The following is a 19,453-nucleotide window of genomic DNA, read 5'->3' as shown; positions in this document are numbered from 1 at the left end:
TTCAGTGAAAGACCTTTCTGAAGGGTGTAAGATGAAGGGTGATAGAGTAGGACAATGAAATAAATTCTGTGGCCTACTTGTGAGTACACTCTGGTGTATATAACCACACATGTGCATCTACACATATACAAAAGAAAAAGGAAAAAAAACACTAAAACCAACCAACTCACCATGAACTAAGTACAGATGGTTTTATTTCTGAAATTGTGAATCTGTTTTTTGGTTTAACACACACACATGCGCGCGCGCACACACACACACACACACACACACACACACACACACACACACAGCATGTACACTCTACAGACAACCTGGAGTGTCATCTTCAGGAGTTCCATCTCCCTCCTTTGAATCAAGATCTTTCATTGGTCTGGAGCCCACCGTTTAGGATAGAGTAACTGCCTAGTGAGCTGCTATAGGAATCCTCTTATTTCTGCCTCCCCAGTACTGGGATAATAGCCAGTGTGCCTGGCTTTTGTTTTGGTAAGACACATTGTCACTGTGTAGGCCTGGCTGGCCTGGAACTAACTAGGTAGACTAGGCTGGCCTCAACCTTGTGATGATCCTTCTGCCTCTTTCTTTTAGTACAAGGATTATAGGCAAATATATCCCCATACCCAGCTACAAATTTAAGTAAAACACTGCTGGTTTTCCCAGCAGGGAAACAAATGGCTCAGCAGTCAAGAGCACCTACAGTTCCTTGCACCAATGCTGGGCAACTTACCTGTTAACTCTAGTTATGGCCTCCATAGGTACCTGTAATCACATGCATATACTCACAAATAAAGATACACACACATACATAATAGCAAAATGTATTTACCTCATACTGATGGAAAGAATGTCCTTAGATTTCTGTTTTAAAGCGTTTCAGTTATACTTTTCCAATGTTATTATTAATGTTGCAGTCTTTTAAATGGTGTTAAAATTGCATCCATTCATTTATTTATTTTATTGAGTTTGCATGTGCTACAGTGCAAACACAGTGTGGAGGTCAGAGAACAACATGCAAGAATTCCTTCTCATCTGCTATGCAGGTCCTGGAGATTGTTGAACTCAGGTCTATAGGCTGGACAGCAACTGCCTTTTGCCATTAAGATATTTCACTGACACAAATGGTGGTGATTTCTGAATTGCCTAAAAAGTTGCCTACAAACCCTACATGCAGTGATGGGTCTGATAAATATAGGCGTCACTGAGGGGATAGGGTTGAGCCCTACACTTGGGAAATCATTCCCATGCTCACCATTAGGTCTTCGATTTCCATGGGTGTGTGGGTCAAATGAAGCTCATGGGTTAATCACCTTCATCTAATCCTATGCCTTCATGAAAGAACCCATGCCTTCAACTGTGTCTTCCTATAGAGTCTAAGTGGATGCTTTCTTCAGAAGACAACCTTTAGTCTTCTAGAAGGGGAAAGACATATGCAACTTCTATGCTACTGAAACAAGTTGGCAACCTGTAGGCTTATTTGCTTCTTACACTTTAAACAACTCACAACCTTGTTTGTATATGTATCTGCTCTCTGGTGTTACTAGAAAGGGTCTTTAGGGACTTATGCAATGTGATTTTACCTACTGAAGTTTGGGAGCTAGTATTCTTAGGTTAGCTAAAAGTAGACCTTTTTTAAAAAAAATTATACCTTATTATTAATTTGTGTGAGTGTGTTTGTGTGTGTGTGTGCATGTGTGTGTGCGTAATGAGGCCTTCCAGTGCTGGGAATCAAGGGATATATCACCATGCCCAACTTACTTCAAATTTCTTAACCAATCACACTGCTTTTGAACTTAACTTCATTAAATCAAAGATCATATAGGTAGTACATGTCTATCCAAAGTATACTCAAATATGATTCTTAAAAATCTTACTTGTTCTAACCCAGCATATCCTGCAAATACCTAACAAGGAGTCTAAGATTTTCTTTCAATGGGAAAGAGTGAAAGGCAGGTTCTTGTAAACCTTGAAGTCTTCAGGGTAGCTAGCTAGTGGCCACCATCTGGAAGCCAGTGGGAATGGAGGAATGTTTGGGTACGTACCTTGGCCTGACCCAGTAGATCTTGAAGCTCTGCCACATTAAGCTCCAAAGGTTGAATCTGTTTGGTTCTCATTTCAATGTCCCGTAACAGTGACAGATAGGAGACCAATTTCTCATCATGTTCTAAACAAAGTCTCCGGGTAAATACATTCTGTCGAACCAAAGTAAAACTCATGAAGTTCTGTTGTTTTCCTTAAAGTCAGCTTTTTAAAAAGAAGCAATTTTTACTACACATAGACAGGATGAAATATGTTATTCTGCCAGAGTCATTACTAAGCAATAGACAAAAATCACAATAAAGTGACTTCCTCAGAAAGCAGAAGCTCATAATTATAAATAAATAAGCATCATTTAAAAACACTTCTAAAAGCCATTCTGATTTCAAGTAACATCACTCTAATATTTCAAATTAGCTTCAGTGTTTTTAACTTTAGAACTCTCAGGCTGGAGATAGATATTGGCAGTATATGAGTTGCATAGGAAGCCCTGAGTTCAATGCTAGAGTCACAAAAATAAAAACAGTGAACAAAAACTCTCACAATTTTTAGAGAGACATTCACGGGCAAAGCCTAATTTTCTAACAACTATATTATGGATGATAAGTGAATTAATAACAAGAGAATAGCTAACACACAAAATAAATATCTATGTACATATATGTGCGACTTTTGTATCCAATTAAGACTTATAACGGTAAGCTAGGGTTGAGGATAAACAGCTAGGTAGTAATAGAGCACTTGCCTAGGAAGAGTTTAAAAAAAAGAATTATCATAGCATTAAAGCTATTTATATCTTTTTGTTTGTTTGTTTTTGTTTTTTTTTTAGAACAGAATTTCTCTCTGTATCCCTGGGTGTCCTAGAATTCACCCTATAGATCAGGCTGGCCTCAAACTCAGAGATCCGCCTGCCTCTGCCTCCTGAGTGCTAATACTACTTATAGTTTGGGAACTAGTATTCTCTGGTAAACTAAAAGGAGACTTTATTTTTTTTTCTTTTAAAAAAGGCTTTATTTCTTATTATTAATTTGTGTGTGTGTGTGTATGTGTGTGTGTGTGTATGCACACACGTGTGTAAAAAACAAACTAAAAAGCTAGAAATGATGGTGTGTCTTTAATCCCAGAATGAGAGGCAAGAGGATTGCCACAAGTTGGAGGCCTCCCTCAGGATACATAATGAGCACCAGGCCAGCTAGAGTCACATACCTGAACCCTGTTTCAAAACCAAATCAAAACTAACCAAACAAAAATACTCCCAAACTCTAATAAAACAGAATCCAACACATTGGGATACTTGCCTGAGTTGCTCTGCAAGGCGCTGGGTTTACACCTTCACTCCCCTTCCCATTAGGTATAGGCACGAAGGGGGCTCGTTCGTCCCCAAGGCACTCTTTGTGTTTTTCCTTAGGTATCTTCTCATCCACCTTCACTGCAGGACATGGCAGGGACGGTGGGATTTCCTCTCTGATTTTGGAAACAGTGGGAATGACAGCATCATGCTGCTTTATATTCTCACTCTGCACTGTCCTTTTGGGCAGTTTCTCCGGAGGAAAACATGCCAAGATCCTGGGCCCTCTTTGACCCACTCTATCTTCAGAGGACCCTTCTTCTGTGTCTCCAACTAGGGGATTTACTACTTCTAGATATTTTGTTTCCTGGGTTGTTGTTATTTTAGATTTCTGATGTCCACAAAACCTGTAATCCACTTTGCTATCCCCATGAAGACCCTTTATATCTGAGGAATCCAGATAACTGACACCTTCCGTATCTGGAGCAGAAAATGTGGTTTCTTTCAATTTATTAGCTCTTGTTGAGTCAATAGGTATTTCTTGATGTAATTTTTCTTTATAATTCTTGGATGGGAAAATCTTATCTTTGGTCTCTACAGTCTTAGATGTAGTACACAGGTCTTGGTCATAGGTAGTCTCCTGTCTTGAGGTAATTTGGGCAGCCATGCCTCCTTTGGAAATGTGGGGTACATCTGAAATTTGGGATTCTCCATCTGATTCCTGGGAGTTCAGTCTTTCAAGTCTTGGGATCTCAGAAGAGAATGGCTCTTTGCGGACAGTACTAGCAGTTTCTTGAGATAATTTTTCTCCTGGTTTTAAAATCGAACAGAGGTTTACAGTTTGCATTTCCCCTTCACTGAAGAATGTTAAAGCATCTTGATTTTTTAGGGAAGCAACTTTGGATGACATCTGGGGAGGGAAGCCTTCGATTTTACAAACAAGAGAAAAGTCCTTTTCTCTACCAGCTTCTTTTCCCTTGTCATTTCCAATCATTTTCATAGATTGGCTCTTTACAGAGGAGTCATGTTCATCATCAGTTGTAACTTCCTGGTCCAACTCTTCCCCAGAAAGAACTGCTGCTACTCTGCTCATTTGGACACTTTGCTCTCCACCCATCTCTCTCCTCACTCTCCTTCCAGCCTTCACATTCACTGACTGCTCACTCCACAGTTTGCCTGCTGTTTCATAGTGAGATTCTTGTCCTTTTGAAATCATTCTCCCTCGACCTTCTCTTGCTTCTTCAGCATCCAGGCCTGAGGTTGATGGCTTTCCGTGAGAAGTCGTTTTTATTTGTGTTACCACTTTCTCCTGCTCTACATCTGCACATTCTCTCACATGACTTCTTGCTTCCTCTCTGAGTTCCAAATCAGAAGACTCTGGGCAGGGATGTGTCACCAAAACTTGGTATGAAGATTCACCCTCAAGACCAAAAGGACTTATGACGCTGGCAGATACTTTATTGCCTGTAGAAGCTTTCTCCTCATCTTGACGCTGGCCTCCCATCTCTACTGAAATCTTCTTGCCATTTTCTGCCTTTTCCCCATTAGAAATCCTTATGTCAGCCTTTTCTTGAGCACACTGACGACTGCCAACTTGTAACACTCCCTCATGTTTCTCTTTATCATAACTCTCCCTGGTAGTCTTACTAAACTCAAATAGTAACTCCTTCCCTAGAAATTCACCCTTCAATTCACATACTCCAGTCCCACCTTGCTTTCCTAAGGTATCTACTTGGATCATAGTTGCCAATTCAGGGCTAATCAATCTTTTCTCAACAGCATCATTTAAAGACACTCTTTGATCATTATATATATCAATAATTCCTCCAGTTAACATCTGATGGGATGCAATAATCCTGGCCATGTTTTCATCTAACAGTTTCTTTTCCAAAGCTGATGCCAATGTCACTCTTTTTCCTGTGGCCATATCTATGATTCCACCAGTGTTCGCCTGAGCTTCCAAAACCTTCAATGTAGATGCAAAGTCTACTTTTCCATGCTGGATTGCTTCAGACAGTGTTAGCACTTTGTTGCTTGTCTCATCTTTAATATCAGAGAATGGAATTACTTCGAGATATCTCCATCCAGATTCAATGTCAATCCTACATTTCTTTACCAATTCTGAGAAGGGAATAATTGTGCAGTTCTCAGGATCTATAACCCCAAGCATCATTCCTGAAGGCAATTCTGTTTTGTTACCTAAGGATCCTCCTTTGCTAGCTTTTGCCAAGGTCAATTTCTGGCCACAAATGAAGTCCCCTAAGTTTCCACTAAAGTCCTGAATCTCTTGGATTTCTCTTTTCAAGTCTGGAGAAACAAGATCTAATTTTATGGCTTCTGAGAAGGAAAGAGCTTCCTTTGTTTGAGGATGAAAAAATTGATGGTGGTTAAAGTTCTCAACTTTTCTGAGCTGCCTGGCTACATCTTCACCAATCAGCCCATGTTTAAAGGCATTATCAACAGAAAGTCTCAAGCCAGATATATGATGAATGATACCACCATCAAGTACTTGCTTAGTCAACAGATAAACAGCTTCTTCTCTCTCTAGAAGACCTCTATCAATGGACTGCAAAACTGTTAATGGTGCTTTACTTTCAGGGTCCATAAGTCCTGTTGTTTCCATTTGTAGCCCGATTAATCTCTCTTTAACTGCTTTTTCAGCACCTCTGCCTTTGATAGCTTTTTCCAGATTGATAAGTTCCATCTGGTCAGCAGTGTCTACCAAACCAAGATTTGAGGCCAAAGTTACTGAAAGCTTTTTGCCTCTTTTCAGGTCAACAATTCCACCAGTTATCACCTGTCCCTCTAAAATCCTTGTGGCTGTTTCTTTGTCAATCAGTCCAGCTGCTACAGCCTCCTTTACAGAGCACAGTGAGTGGGTCCTGGGGTCTAAGATACCACTTATAGCTTTGTCTGACATAAGGACATTGCACAGTAATTTCTCATCCATTAGACCTTCATCAATGACTTCTTCAGTTGTCAAAGACTCACAGGTCTGGGAGTCAAAGAAGCCCCGAAACATGTTCAATTTCCCCATAAGTTTCACAGCAGTGTGGCTAGACACAAGGCCTTGCGCTATTGCTTCATTTAGTAAGAGTTTCTGACCTGTTTCTTCATAAAAGATACCACCATCTTGTAGCTGTGCAGATAGTGTACTTAAGGTAGCGTCTTCAAAAGGAGAGCTATGCAACAAGGAAGGCTCCCTACCACTACCTTCTGTATCAGCCTCTTCTAATACCACCATCTGACCATCTGCAACACTCTGTCCTTCTTGGCTTTGTTTGTGGTGATCCTTAACCAAAAGTGCTTCATTTAACTCTTTCTCCAAAGAATTAACATTCATATCATGTTCTGACTTAAATTCTGATTTCAAACTTACAGAAGTATCTACCTGAAATTGTGATGTTTTATTTTGAGACTTTATGAGTGGTATTTCAGTTTCACTTGGAATATGGCCAGCTTTGAAAGTCTTCACTTGTTCTTTGTGACATGCAAACGAAGACTTTGTGGGAGCTTGGCGTTTTGACTTCTCAGTAGAATGGTCTTTGTCAAACACCAAGGCCATCCCTTCAGACTCCTCAGGGGATTCTACAAGGAGGGGGTCTCCGCTGATACTTTCCTCACTAAACATTTCTGTTTGCTCTTCCTTTCTACTTCCTAACAATGGTCTTTGTAGCTCTAACTTGACTTTATTGATGACTTTCAAACTGTCAACATTTTCAGTAATGGCTTCTTGTTCTCCCACAAACAGCTCCCTTTCAGGGCCCTTTGCAGAAGAGCGGTCTATTCCTACCACAGACCTTTCATCTTTTGCTTCAGTACAGTTTTCATGACAGGGATGGTCTTTGTTCTGAGAGGGAAACTGGGATTCACAGGGCTTCCTAAGATGCTTAGCACTGGAAATTTGGGAAATGGTCCCAGTATTCAATTCTTGTAATTCCTCAGAAGTGTCAAGTCTTTGATGCTGAATTTCAAATACTTCCGGAAGAATTATTTGACAGTCATCTCTGGATGTTAGCATCTCCACTAGCTCTTGATCCAGCAAGAGCAGCCTCTGTCCAGTGTGTGCATTAAAGAGGCTGTGAGTCATCAGCTGATACAGCAGCTTCTCTCCATGGCTGCATCTCTCCTCTCTCTGGCATGACACAGGTGCTTTACCAGCAGCAACACCTACCTTGCTTTGTTCTGCAGAGTCTGCTAGTTGTATGTGGGGCATCATGTCAGGGATACAAACTGACTTTAAGTTATTGGCAAGATCTTTATCTAGGATACCACTCTCTGTTGCCTTTTCCCAGGACCAAATCTCTGTGAGTGTTGGTAGAAAAAGAGCCTCAATTTGCTGTCGGTTATGGAGGATTTTATGTGCTAATTCAGTAGACACAATACCTTGTTCTAGAGCATCTGTAATTGGGAGGATCTCTCCAGATTCAGGCAATAGTAACCCCATAAATGACCAGAAGGATTCCAGAATTATAAGAGCAATCTTAGCAGCTACTAGATTATTGGTCACTGCTTCATCAATAGTCATCCTATCCCCTGTGACAGTGTCAATGATGCCTCCTGTCTGAAGCTGCCTTATGAGAATAGTGCAGGCCAGATCTTGGTCAATCAAATTATGTCTCACAGCCTCTTCCACGGTAAGTCTGTGTCCTGTTCTTGGATCTACTATGCCACCAGCAAATAGCTGAGCTTCCAACAGCCGGACAGTGACCTGCTTATCTATCAGCCCTTCCTGAACAGCACGGAAAATGCTAACTTTCCGACCTGATTTCAAGCTCACCATTCCCCCTGCCAACTGCTTGACAGGCAACAATTTCAACCCTGATTCTTGATGGATGATACATCTCTGCATCAGTTCCAGCAAACCAACTTTTTCAGCTGTATTGGGGTCTATTAAATTCTTGGATGATCTCAGGTGAGATTGCAATTCTGAATGAAGCCATGATGCAATGAAGCCTTGATGAAAAGCTTCCTCCAGATTAATACAGTTCTCACTAGGGGAAAGACTGAAACCTCCAGTTGCCAGGTGAACTTCTAAGACTTTCAGTCCAAATCTCTCACTGATTATTTTCTTTTCAATTGCTTCCACCACAGAAAGGGAGCCTTGGGTCCCTGTAAGCCTGCTTATTAAAGACAGAGAATCCCTTAGTCCCAGGAGCTGCTGATATACTGGAAGGTTAATGAGATTTCTGGTGAGACCCTCTTCCAAAGAGAGCTTTTCACTGTTCTCAGGAGCAATGAGGCCAGACATGATAACCTGGGATTCCAGGAGCACGAGGCCTGTGTCTTGGTCAATGAGGCCCTTTTGCATGGCTCTGAAGATGGGGAATATCTCCACTGTGCCTAGGTCAATCACCCCAGCAACTGCTCGGCAACCCTAAAAGAAAGAATTAAAATGAAAATTGAATCAGAATCAACGGTAAAAAGCATAACTGTTGAAAGAGAATCACAGTAGATGAAATTCTGATCACAAGAAAAACCTACCCCAAGTAAGCCCCAACCTGTACGAAATATCAAAATGCAAGCCAGGCCATTCATGCTAGGAAGTCATTTTTCTAAAGTGCCAAATATTTAATAGAGCCAGAAGCTCACAGATTGCTCAAAGGATGATAGACAGCATGGAGCATGTGGGAGTAACAAGCTTTATTTACAAAGTAGCACGCAGTGGAAAGAAAGGAGACTAGCTTTACAAACCCATCTTATTTATTTTTTACTATTTATTTAGTGTATAGGGTGTGTGCGTGTGGATGCATGCGTGTAGGCATTCAAGAGCCACAGCACTCGTGTAAGTCAGAGGACAACTAGTGGGAATGGGTTCTGTCCTTCCAGCATGTGGACCTGATAGGCATTTTTACTTGCTGAGCCACACTGCTTGCCTTAGGTGGCTATTTTTAAATACTTTATTTTTTACTTTTTAAAATTGTGTGTATGGGTTACATATGAGTGCAGGTGTCCTAGGAGCCCAAAGGTATATTAGTCAAGCAGTGTGTGCTTGAGAGTTAACTCTCTAGGAGACCAGTGCTAGGAAGACCTGAAAGGGGCAAGCCAAGGAAGAAACAGATTGTAAACCACTAGATTCACTGCTTCCGGTCTGGACTAAAACAGGTAATATAACAACTATGATGAACACTACCACTCAGATGTATGAAGAATGATATATAATCTTCATAGTCATCCTTTAAAAGAGTAATCTTAGTTTTCATGTAAGAACATGAGAAACATGCTAAGTAACTTGCCCAAGGTAACAAAACAAGTGAGTTCCAGAAACCAACCTGGTCTCAAATCTTTTGCTATTATATTGTCTCTCTGGATAGTTCTTAGAAGTATGAAACAGTAAAGTCACACCTTAAACAGTAGTTAGTCCCTAAATTCAGGGAATAAGGTAAACCATATACATTGATAAAATTGCCTTTGTAAATTCTAGATCACCTGCTGAAGAATTCTCAATTTAAAGCCTTTTATTTCAGATTCCAAACCATTTAAAGACTTTAGCCACTTGACTGCATGGCCACTTGCATTGGGCTCTGTTTACAGCTCTTTTTCCTTTTGTTTGTTTGTTTTCTGAGTCAGGGGCTCACTATGAAACTCTGACTGTCCTGCTGGTATAAACTATGTGGAACAGGCTGGCCTCAAATTTCCCAGCAGCAGACTCCTGCCTCTGCCTCCACAGTGATGGGATTAAGGGCATACACCATCATGCCCTTCATTCATTGTCTCTCTTAGAGCAGTATTATTTTTGGATTTTTAAAAACTCACAACGTATTCCTACATAATCTAGACTTAATTGTCAACCACTTCCCTGTCTACTAACAAGTGCACTTTGTGTCTATGCTCAGTGAGAGGTAAACTATATCAAAAGCATAGTTTTTCTCTATGTGTATAGGAACAGTATCTGCAATACAATGAACAGTGAATGAATGAATAAATAGATAACATGTAAGAAAACCTTTAACACTATTAGGCCATGGCTTCCACTTTGAAGACTGAACAAGGATTTGAAGCATGAGGACTGCACATAAAAATGAAGATTGGATAGCAAAGAGAGACTTGTCTCATTTCTCCAGTTCATTGTACCTGCTCAATTAATGGCATAATTCCCCATGCTATGAAGTATATTATTTACTATTCTCCTCAATCTTTAATTTTTGTATTGCAGGGTTTTAATTTATATAAATGAAACACAAATAACATACAGATCTACTATGTGTCTATTTATAGAGATTGAAAAAAAATGCTCATTGGTGTATGATTCCTGATATATATATGTTTACATATACACATATGTAAATCCTTTTTGAAAATCCATAAGCCAAGTGTTTGCACACACCTTTAATCCAAGCACTTGGGATGCAGAGCCAGGAAGATCTCTAAATTCAAGGCCAGCCTGGTTTATTGAGCAAGTTCCAGGACTTACCTCAAAAAACCAAAAAGGGGTTGGGGGGAAGAAAAGAAAAACAATCCATATAAAGCCTGTTGAGAAAGAGATGTTATAATAGAAGGGAAGACTATTGAAAATTTCCAATTTCTTCTGTAAGAGTTATAATCTCTAAAATGCTAATATTGAAAACAAAACAAAGCAAAACACAAAAATAAAACAAACAAAAGGAAAACCCTGGAAATGAGCCAAAGAGAAAAGCCCTCATAATTCTTTTCAACACCCTCATAACTGGAAGCTAGGCAGGCAGCACTGTGCTGGGAAGTAATCCAGAGAAATCCAGTTTAGCAAACATGGACATTCTGACCTAGATGAGCAGTAAGAGACAGGGTGAAAAGGAAAGAAAACAAAAGGCATCTACTTACCCACAGTGCTGAGCACGCCTCGGGCAGAGAGGAAACAGAGCCTTATGGAGCAGCTCAGCCGTATCACATACACAGTGTAAGCTTGGGGTTAGCGTCCAGCATGCGACTGTTTGTTTTTTGCAAAAAAGAACCCCAAACAGGTCGTCCTCTTTTCCCTTTGTGCATTTGTGCTTAAACTCCAAAGGGTTAGTGAGACTTGTAAGCAAGGATGTCAGTTAATCAGAACAGTACTTTACATGAAACACACACAGTACAGGGCACATCATGCTCAATGTGGTGGTGCTCAGCAGCTCGTCCTTTTCCTTCCTTCTTCCCCTCCCACCCCTCTTCAACTTTTCAAAATGAGAACTGGATGTTCTCAGCAAGCAATTGTTAAAACTTTTCACATACTCCCTTATATGGTGAAGCAATAGCCATCAGAGTGGGCTGTTTTACACAGAAAATCCACACCAGCACACGCTTCCTGGAAATGTACTATCAAAGCAGGGCTGGTTCTATCCTGTAGCCTATGAATTTATAAATTTATATCCTTGTTTCAGAATCAAGTATACTTTGTTTGAACAATCATTTTTTTGAATCATGTAGACCAAATATGATCTACCACGTTAGCCTTCCCCACATAAACTGGCCATTGCTTCACAACATAGGAAATAAGCAGGCAAACACACTGTATATCCCAGAGACACATGTATATAATTTGGTTAAATGTACACACACACACAAGTATCAAGAGAGAACTTAAGACGATCAACAGCAACTATAATGACTTCCATGTGGTACAAAAATGAAGGTGAGGTGAGAACTGGTAACGTGCTATGTGATAGGATGACCATGGATGGTGAGGGGAACCAGCGTCTCAGTCAGTGAGGTTCACTCTCCCTGGTCACTCTACAGAAGGAAGAGGGTTATAAGCATGTTCTTGCCAATATCCACAACTCTTGGCTATCAACTCTTGGGTGACAATGTCTCAAAAGAGTATAATCTTATTGACCTGTGATCAGATACAATACAGAATTTAAATTCTCATTAACTGTTTTCCAATATGCAATGGTAAAATGTGGGTGGAGGTGGGAGTGGACCGATACAGAGGGTTTGCTATAAGTGCCTCTGATATTTTTGACTGACCAACACATCATGGAACCCCAGTGAAGAAACACATAACAAATGGTTGCTAAGGTGAGGTTAAATATTAAGTCACATTGGTCATGGCAAGCTAGTGAACACGACTCTCAATCAGCAAAGCCACTTTCATACCATTTAAAAGGCTTCCATGATATATGGAGCCAAAAACTAAAAATACCTTTTGTTCTGTCTGCTGAGCCAACTCGCTTTGGAGCTGTTGGAGCTGGCTTGCCGAACCATCACAAAGGTCATGATAAGTCTTGTTCAGGGCACTCAACTGCTCAGAGATCTGTTCCTTCTCTCTTTCTGAAAGCCTGAAGGATGAAGCATTATATTTCTCTCAGGGAAAAAATTCTCCAAACTATATTCAAAACTGCTATATTGTTCCCATGAATGAATTATCTGAATATAACAAGTCTCCTACACTCAACCTTGGCATCTCACACATATCCTAGGATTCTTAGTGATGTCAATGCTATATAACTCTATGCTTATAGTTCTGCAACTGTAATCAAAATGACCTCCTTGCATTCTTAGTCTTACTCATATACAGCAAATTTGGATGCTGAAATAATATAAAATCACTGTGCATTTAAATTATATCTCAAAATGTATGATATAGTCTTATTTTATGTCTTTATTCCTTTCAGTTATTCTCATTTTTAAAAAAAATTATAAATCTCGCCAGGCAGTGGTGGCGCACGCCTTTAATCCCAGCACTTGGGAGGCAGAGGCAGGCGGATTTCTGAGTTCAAGGCCAGCCTGGTCTACAGAATGAGTTCCAGGACAGCCAGGGCTACACAGAGAAACCCTGTCTCGAAAAGAAAAAAAAAAAATCTCACTTACCTATTGACTACCTAGTCATCTTTAACTTTTCTTATTTTTAAAGCCTCTGTAGGTGGATGTATCTGTTAAGCACACTCCTCATCACACCCCTTCTCCCTTGTCTCCTCTCTCAATCTTAGCCATTTTTGTTTGGTTTGGGTTTTGTTTTTAAGAGATCAGGTCTCTGTGTAGCCCAGGTTGGATGAGCTAAAGCTGGTGGCCCTTCTGGGTTAGCTTCCTACGATGGGATTACTACCATGCAGTGCTTACTTAACTCCAAGTTTTACTATTCAACCACATTTGGTAGGAAACAAGATATTGTGACCTAATGTCACCATGTGTTTGTCACCACAGCCATTCATTTCCTGTCTTCCTAGAGGTTCACATCCTGAATCTGGTGAAATCTAAACATTGGTTGCCTTCCCCATATTAATTCTGAGAATGAACTATACTTATTTACGTTAGGATTACCTACGAACTAATTGATATTCCCCCCAGCCTTCCTTGACTCTTCAAATTGCTCTGAGTCTATCATTTTCTCTCTCAGTTATCTTCAGTTTATCGCTGGCATCTAAACCCTGCAATGGATTTTCTTAATCAGGTCCTTAATATTATTCTTGCCTGTCCTCTCGTTAATTAGATAAAAACCAGATCTCTAAGATCCCACATGATGACAAATGCATCCTGTGAGGTAGGGGATATATCCCATAGACATATAGGAATCCTACATGTTTGTAATTTTAACTGGTCCTCCATATGTCCCTTAGAAAATCCAAGTGGGAGTCCTCAATTAATCCCTTATCATTTTGCATGAGCACTACCCTATTCTTCAATAAACCCCCTACTTAAGAATAAGATACAAATAGACCACTAGCTATTACTTCTCTTACTCTTGGACCTCACTCTTGACAAAATTACCTTGACACACCCCTTTCCTGAGCCTATATCCTGATACTGCTGGGCAAAAGCTGTCTTGACTACTGATTAAGATTGTACTACTTCCTACCTACCAATTACTTCCAACTTCTCCCACTCCCCTCCTTCCTACTATCAGCTCCTTGCTGTACTTAAGGCAGTTCATGAACACAGGTCTTCCACCTTCTAAGTTAAAGGTTTGTGAGAGTGCATTCTGTTTCTCATTACTTGTATTAATGCCTTCTTTTCTACAACCACGCTTTAGGAAAGGAGTTAAATTTCAGTTCCTCGGCCTCCTGATCTCTCATTTACTTATTGTTCATCATACTGACTCTGACTTCACCCAACAACTTTTCATCAATACCACCAAAAGTTCCAACAGCTAAATATATTAGATATTCATCAATTCTTCTTGACTTTTGAGCCTTCCCTCCTCTTTTGAACTTTCTTGGGTGCTGAGGTATTACTCAACAACATTTTCATATTCCTTCTCTTAAGTTTCCTTTACAGAGACGATCTGAAAGTCCTTTTAGGTCCATTTACTCTTATGATTTCTACTACATTAGTGACTTAAATCTTTGTCTCTTTAGATTTCTGTCATTATTTCCAAACTTCCTACATAGCTGCCCACTGGTAATCTTTGGTGAGTGTAGCTACCTAAGGCATGAATAAAGTAATCCATGAATCTTACTATATACCAGGTATTTCCACTCTGAGGTTCTATAGGCTCTCACATTCAACAATGTCTAAGCTACATTATTCTGCAACTCCCTCCTTAGTCTGTGTTTCTGATCTGTGTGAGTGGCACCATCATACAGTCAATAGCCTTCGCTAGAAGCCTAGCAGGGATTTTTGTTTGTTTTGTTTGGAGACAGTGTTTCTCTCTATATAGCTTTGGCTGGCCAACAGTTCACTATGTAGACCAAGCTGGCCTTGAATTCAGAGATCTCCCTGCCTATGCTGGGATTAAAGACATGAACCACTAGTCTAACAGTTTTTCTAATGATTTTCCACGTGACCAAACCCATAGATTCACCATCTTTAATATCGTTTTAAAAATGTATACATTTATTGTATGTGTATTTGCACAGGCACATGCAAAAAGATATGGAGGTCAGAGGAAAATCTGGGGAGTCATTCTCTACTTCTACCCTGTGAATCCTGAATCTTCTTGCTAGCCCCTTAATACCTCTTGAATCTTTGTCACCTCTGTACTCTACTGCATTTATTGCATTCATTATTTTACACTTGCCTCTCATCCTCTATAATCCTCCCATGTCAATCAAATTTAAGATTCCTCCCCATAGCTGAGAAGGTTAAAAAACAAAACAAACAAACAAACAAACAAAACAAAACTCCTCAGTACAAAATACAAGGCTCTTGTTGCAAGAATTCTCCAGTCTAACTTCTCATCATGACTCAGCCAGTTGCAAAGATGAGACTCCGGCTGGAAAGATGTCTCAGTGGTTAAGAGCACTGACTGTTCTTCCAGAGATCCTGAGTTCAATTCCCAGCAACCACATGGTAGCTCACAACCATCTGTAATAGGGATCCAATACCTTGTTCTGGTGTGTCTGAAGACAGTTATAGCATACTCATATAAATAAATCTTAGAAAGAAAGAAAGAAAGAAAGAAAGAAAGAAAGAAAGAAAGAAAGAAAAGGTCAGACTCACTTATGACCATGCTTGGCTAAGAAGATCTGTGAAGTTTTAATGGCCTCAGAAACTTGTTCTTTCTTGGTTGTCAGCTCTTCTGCCAGAACCTAGTAGTTGAAATTAAAAAGTAACTTTTTTTTTTTCAAACTTAAGATTTAAGAGTCAAACATTATTTCAAATAAAATTTCAAAAACCAAGGAGAAAATACAATCTAGGTCAGGCTACAGATGTTTTAAAAGGTAAGTGAACACATAGGCAGCTGAAGTTGTTGTAAGTCTTGGAAGTTAGTCTTTTCCAAAGTGAGAATTGTCTTTGGAGCAGCCAGGGGAACTGTTCCATGCATGATTCTACCTGTGCAGAGAGAGATGAGCTTTCTACTCGCCTGCTGCTCCAAAATGGCCTTCTCAATGTCTGCAGATGCATCAGTGCGAGATGAGGTAGTTGTTCCTTGTGTATTTTTTGCCAGAGTAGACACCCAACCCAAAAGGTCTTTAACCTTCTCCACATGTTCTTGCTTTTCCTCTTCTACCACTTTCTGTATCAAGAAATAGAAAGTCAGTACAGTGATCAAAGTCTCACTAGACTGGCCTGGTGTTATGTTTCCAAAGCCAGATAGGAACTACATTGTCCTTTATGTACAGAATCTTGCTAGTTTAATAATTTTTAGAACCATGAGTGAGCAGAGAGATTACATGTAAGCACTGACATAATGGGCAAAAGATATATATTGCTATCTAATTTCCATGGCATGCCTATGAGTATCTGAAAACTTAGCTTGCAAGGATTTTTGTAATTACAAAAAGATTACATAGGACCAAAACAGGAATGGGAATGTATATTATCTACACTAGAGTCTATTTCCCCAGAAGTTCACACATAAACACACTTCGAAAATTGTTTCTATGCAGTGTTGTACCTTTGTCAATGCATAGTTCTTACTAAAATCATTGTATCTAGTATAATAAGCTAATATATTATAAATCACGTTCTATGTCAATTTGTTTAAATCTATTACATTATTTTAATAGTGCCATAGCATTTTTTGTATACACTATGGAGATTTCTAACATTTTCCTCCAACAAACTATGTTTTACTGAAGATTTCCACGTATACCATGTGGTGGTTTGATTGAGAATAGCATCCATAGACTCATGTTTTGATTACTTGGTCCCAAATTGATGGGATGGGGAAGGACTAGAAGGTGTGGCTTTGTTGGGGGAGGAGACTCAGTGGGGAAAGATTTGAGGTGTCAAAAGACTCTTGTAATTTCAACAGTGTGTGCTCTGCTTCTTTCTGTTTGTAGATCCAGATGGACTCTCAGACGCTGTTCCAGTGTCATGTCTGCCTGTCTGCTGCCATGTTCCCTCCATTGGTGATCACAGACATTAACCATCTGAAACTGTAGGCCCCAAATAAACTCTCTATAAGCTTACTTGGTCATGGTATTATACCATAATAACAGAAAAATGACTGAGGGCCAGGCAGTGGTGGCGCATGCCTTTAATCCCAGCACTTGGGAGGCAGAGGCAGGCGGATTTCTGAGTTTGAGGCCAGCCTGGTCTACAGAGTGAGTTCAAGGACAGCCAGGGCTATACAGAGAAACCCTGTCTCAAAAAAGAAAGAAAGAAAGAAAGAAAGAAAGAAAGAAAGAAAGAAAGAAAGAAAGAAAGAAAGGAAGGAAGGAAGGAAGGAAGGAAGGAAGGAAGGAAGAAAAGTGGCTGAGACATATCCTTTTCTCTAATGAAAATACTTAAAGGTGGGAGTGACAGGCATATTTGTATATTCTATATTTGGAAATTTTCACTCACTAAAATTTATTTGAAACTCCAAAGGTCACTCAAAAATGATGCAGTGAATGATAGGAAACTAGTTACCCGGTGCCTAATACTACCATCTGAGGTTCTGTTGTCTCACTGTACAGTGGTTTGAATGAGAATCAGTCCCTGTCGGTGGGTGTTGTTTGGGCAGGTTACACCATCTTTAGCAAGTAGAGCCTTGCTGGAGGAGTGTGTCACTGGGGGTGGACTTGGGAGTTTATAGTCCCTCCTCACTTTGCATTCCCTGTGTTTCCTATGTGTAGATAAAAATGTGATCACACCTGCACCCGCCACATTGATGGCAGAAATAAGATGGGAGTAAATCTTACATATTTGATAAACATTTTGCAGAAAAAAAAGTTACAGTGCTTCCAAGAAACAATAATACACATTAAATAAAGTGCCTTTAAACAAAAATACACATAAGCCAGGCTGTATATGTGACCTGGGGCTTGTAGAAAGTAACTATTTACTCTAGGAGCACTGGTTTAGTATTAACCAACAACCAAACTTTCTAGAACAGGATCACTATAAATAAATAAAAAAAAAGTATGAATTTTATTTATCTTTTAAAAGATGAGGCATGGGAATTTAGTATGTAGTGAGAGGATCAACTTGAGTAGTACATGTTAGCTATAAGCAATCCTAATGAGCTACACCCTCTGTTTGAGGCATAGCTTTTTGTTGTTAGTTTATCAAGACAGGGTTTCTCTGTGTAGTCCTGGCTGTCCTGGAACTTCCCTGTAGATCAGGCTGGGCTACACATGCTTCTGCCTCCTAAGTCCTGGAATTAAAGGCATGCACCACCATGCCTGGTGAGGCACAGCATTTTAAATCATTCTTTCAACAAGGATGAGGACCCAAACTATTCTCACCTCTTCCTCTTCCAACCGCCGGAGAGCATCACTGATATATTTTACATGCTGAGTTGTTAATGTCACCAAAGCTGTGTAACGAGTCCTCAGGTCCATGAACTATAGTGCAAAACAATTTAGTTATTATCCAGAAAAGTAAAACTCAACAGTTGAATAAGGAAGACAACAGAAAGATGAGACAAATGAGAGCTTTTCTTTTTTTATCTATCTATCTATCTATCTATCTATCTATCTATCTATCTATCTATCTATCTATCAATCTATCCATCCATCCATTCACATCCCAATTACAGATCCTCCTCTCCTCCCAAACCACCTTCCACAGCTCCTTCCCCACACTCCCTAAGAAGACATGGGAGTTTCCTCTCATCCACTCACCTCCTGTGTGATGGCATCTGAAGAAGAAATCATGCGACGGCGCTTGCCTGGAGATTTCTGCTGTGACTCCACGAAGGCCTTGTATGTCATTAGCTGCAACTCATAGTCCTAAGAACAGGAGAAATTTGACTACCTTTACTTAAGACGTCATAGCTAACATATCACACAACATAAACATAGTATTTTCTTGCTAGACTACGTTTAGTGTTTGTTCAGACTACAGGTTGGCAAATATTGAGTCATTCTGCCTGTCAGAAATACTAATTCTGTCTCTATAAATGAGTGTGGCGATTTATAATATAATTTTACTTACACTGAAAATTCAAGTTCTTAGCTATTTAATTTATTGGTCAGGGTCTTATGTAGCCTAAGGTGGTCTCAAACTCCCAGTGAGTTTAAAAAAAAAAAGAAAGAAAGAAAAGAAGACCTTATAAAGAGAAATCCTGTCTCGAAAAAAAACAAGAAAAGAAAAAAGAAAAAAAAAAGAAAAAAGAAAAAAAGAAAAGAAGACCTTGAACTTCTGATTCTCCTGACTAACCCTTCCAAATGCTGGCATTAGGTATGTATTGCCACATTCAGTCTTATGTGATACTATAAATTGAAGCCAGAGCCTCACACTAGGCAAGGTGTCTATCATATAAACAATACCCACTGCTCAGTTCTTATTCTTTTATAAAAAAAAAAGTATCATAAAATATGATTTTTAAACGTTTTCATTGGCCAATTAAAAAAAGATTATGTG

General features: G+C 39.7%; 1 protein-coding gene across 3 annotated transcripts in view; it reads right to left on the bottom strand.

Annotated features, from left to right (window-relative positions):
* Macf1 (microtubule actin crosslinking factor 1) overlaps window positions 1-19,453 on the bottom strand; it is a 211,707-nt gene that overhangs the window by 114,330 nt on the left and 77,924 nt on the right. For 2 of the 3 annotated variants that reach the window (XM_028790130.1, XM_028790129.1), the window contains exons 31-35: window positions 18,712-18,819; window positions 18,334-18,432; window positions 16,023-16,175; window positions 15,659-15,747; window positions 12,423-12,558 (exon numbers count right to left, since the gene is read on the bottom strand). In XM_028790130.1, coding sequence (XP_028645963.1) covers window positions 12,423-12,558; window positions 15,659-15,747; window positions 16,023-16,175; window positions 18,334-18,432; window positions 18,712-18,819 — 585 coding nt within the window. Of the gene's footprint in view, window positions 1-2,039; window positions 2,190-3,332; window positions 8,700-12,422; window positions 12,559-15,658; window positions 15,748-16,022; window positions 16,176-18,333; window positions 18,433-18,711; window positions 18,820-19,453 lie in introns of all 3 variants that reach the window. The other variant, XM_028790128.1, reaches the window with a different exon arrangement.

Source organism: Grammomys surdaster, unplaced genomic scaffold (assembly GCF_004785775.1).
Source record: "Grammomys surdaster isolate TR1022 unplaced genomic scaffold, NIH_TR_1.0 125863, whole genome shotgun sequence".
NCBI classification, from domain to species: domain Eukaryota; kingdom Metazoa; phylum Chordata; class Mammalia; order Rodentia; family Muridae; genus Grammomys; species Grammomys surdaster.
The sequence above is the reverse complement of the archived record's forward strand: the minus strand, read 5'-3'. Positions and strand labels throughout refer to the sequence as shown.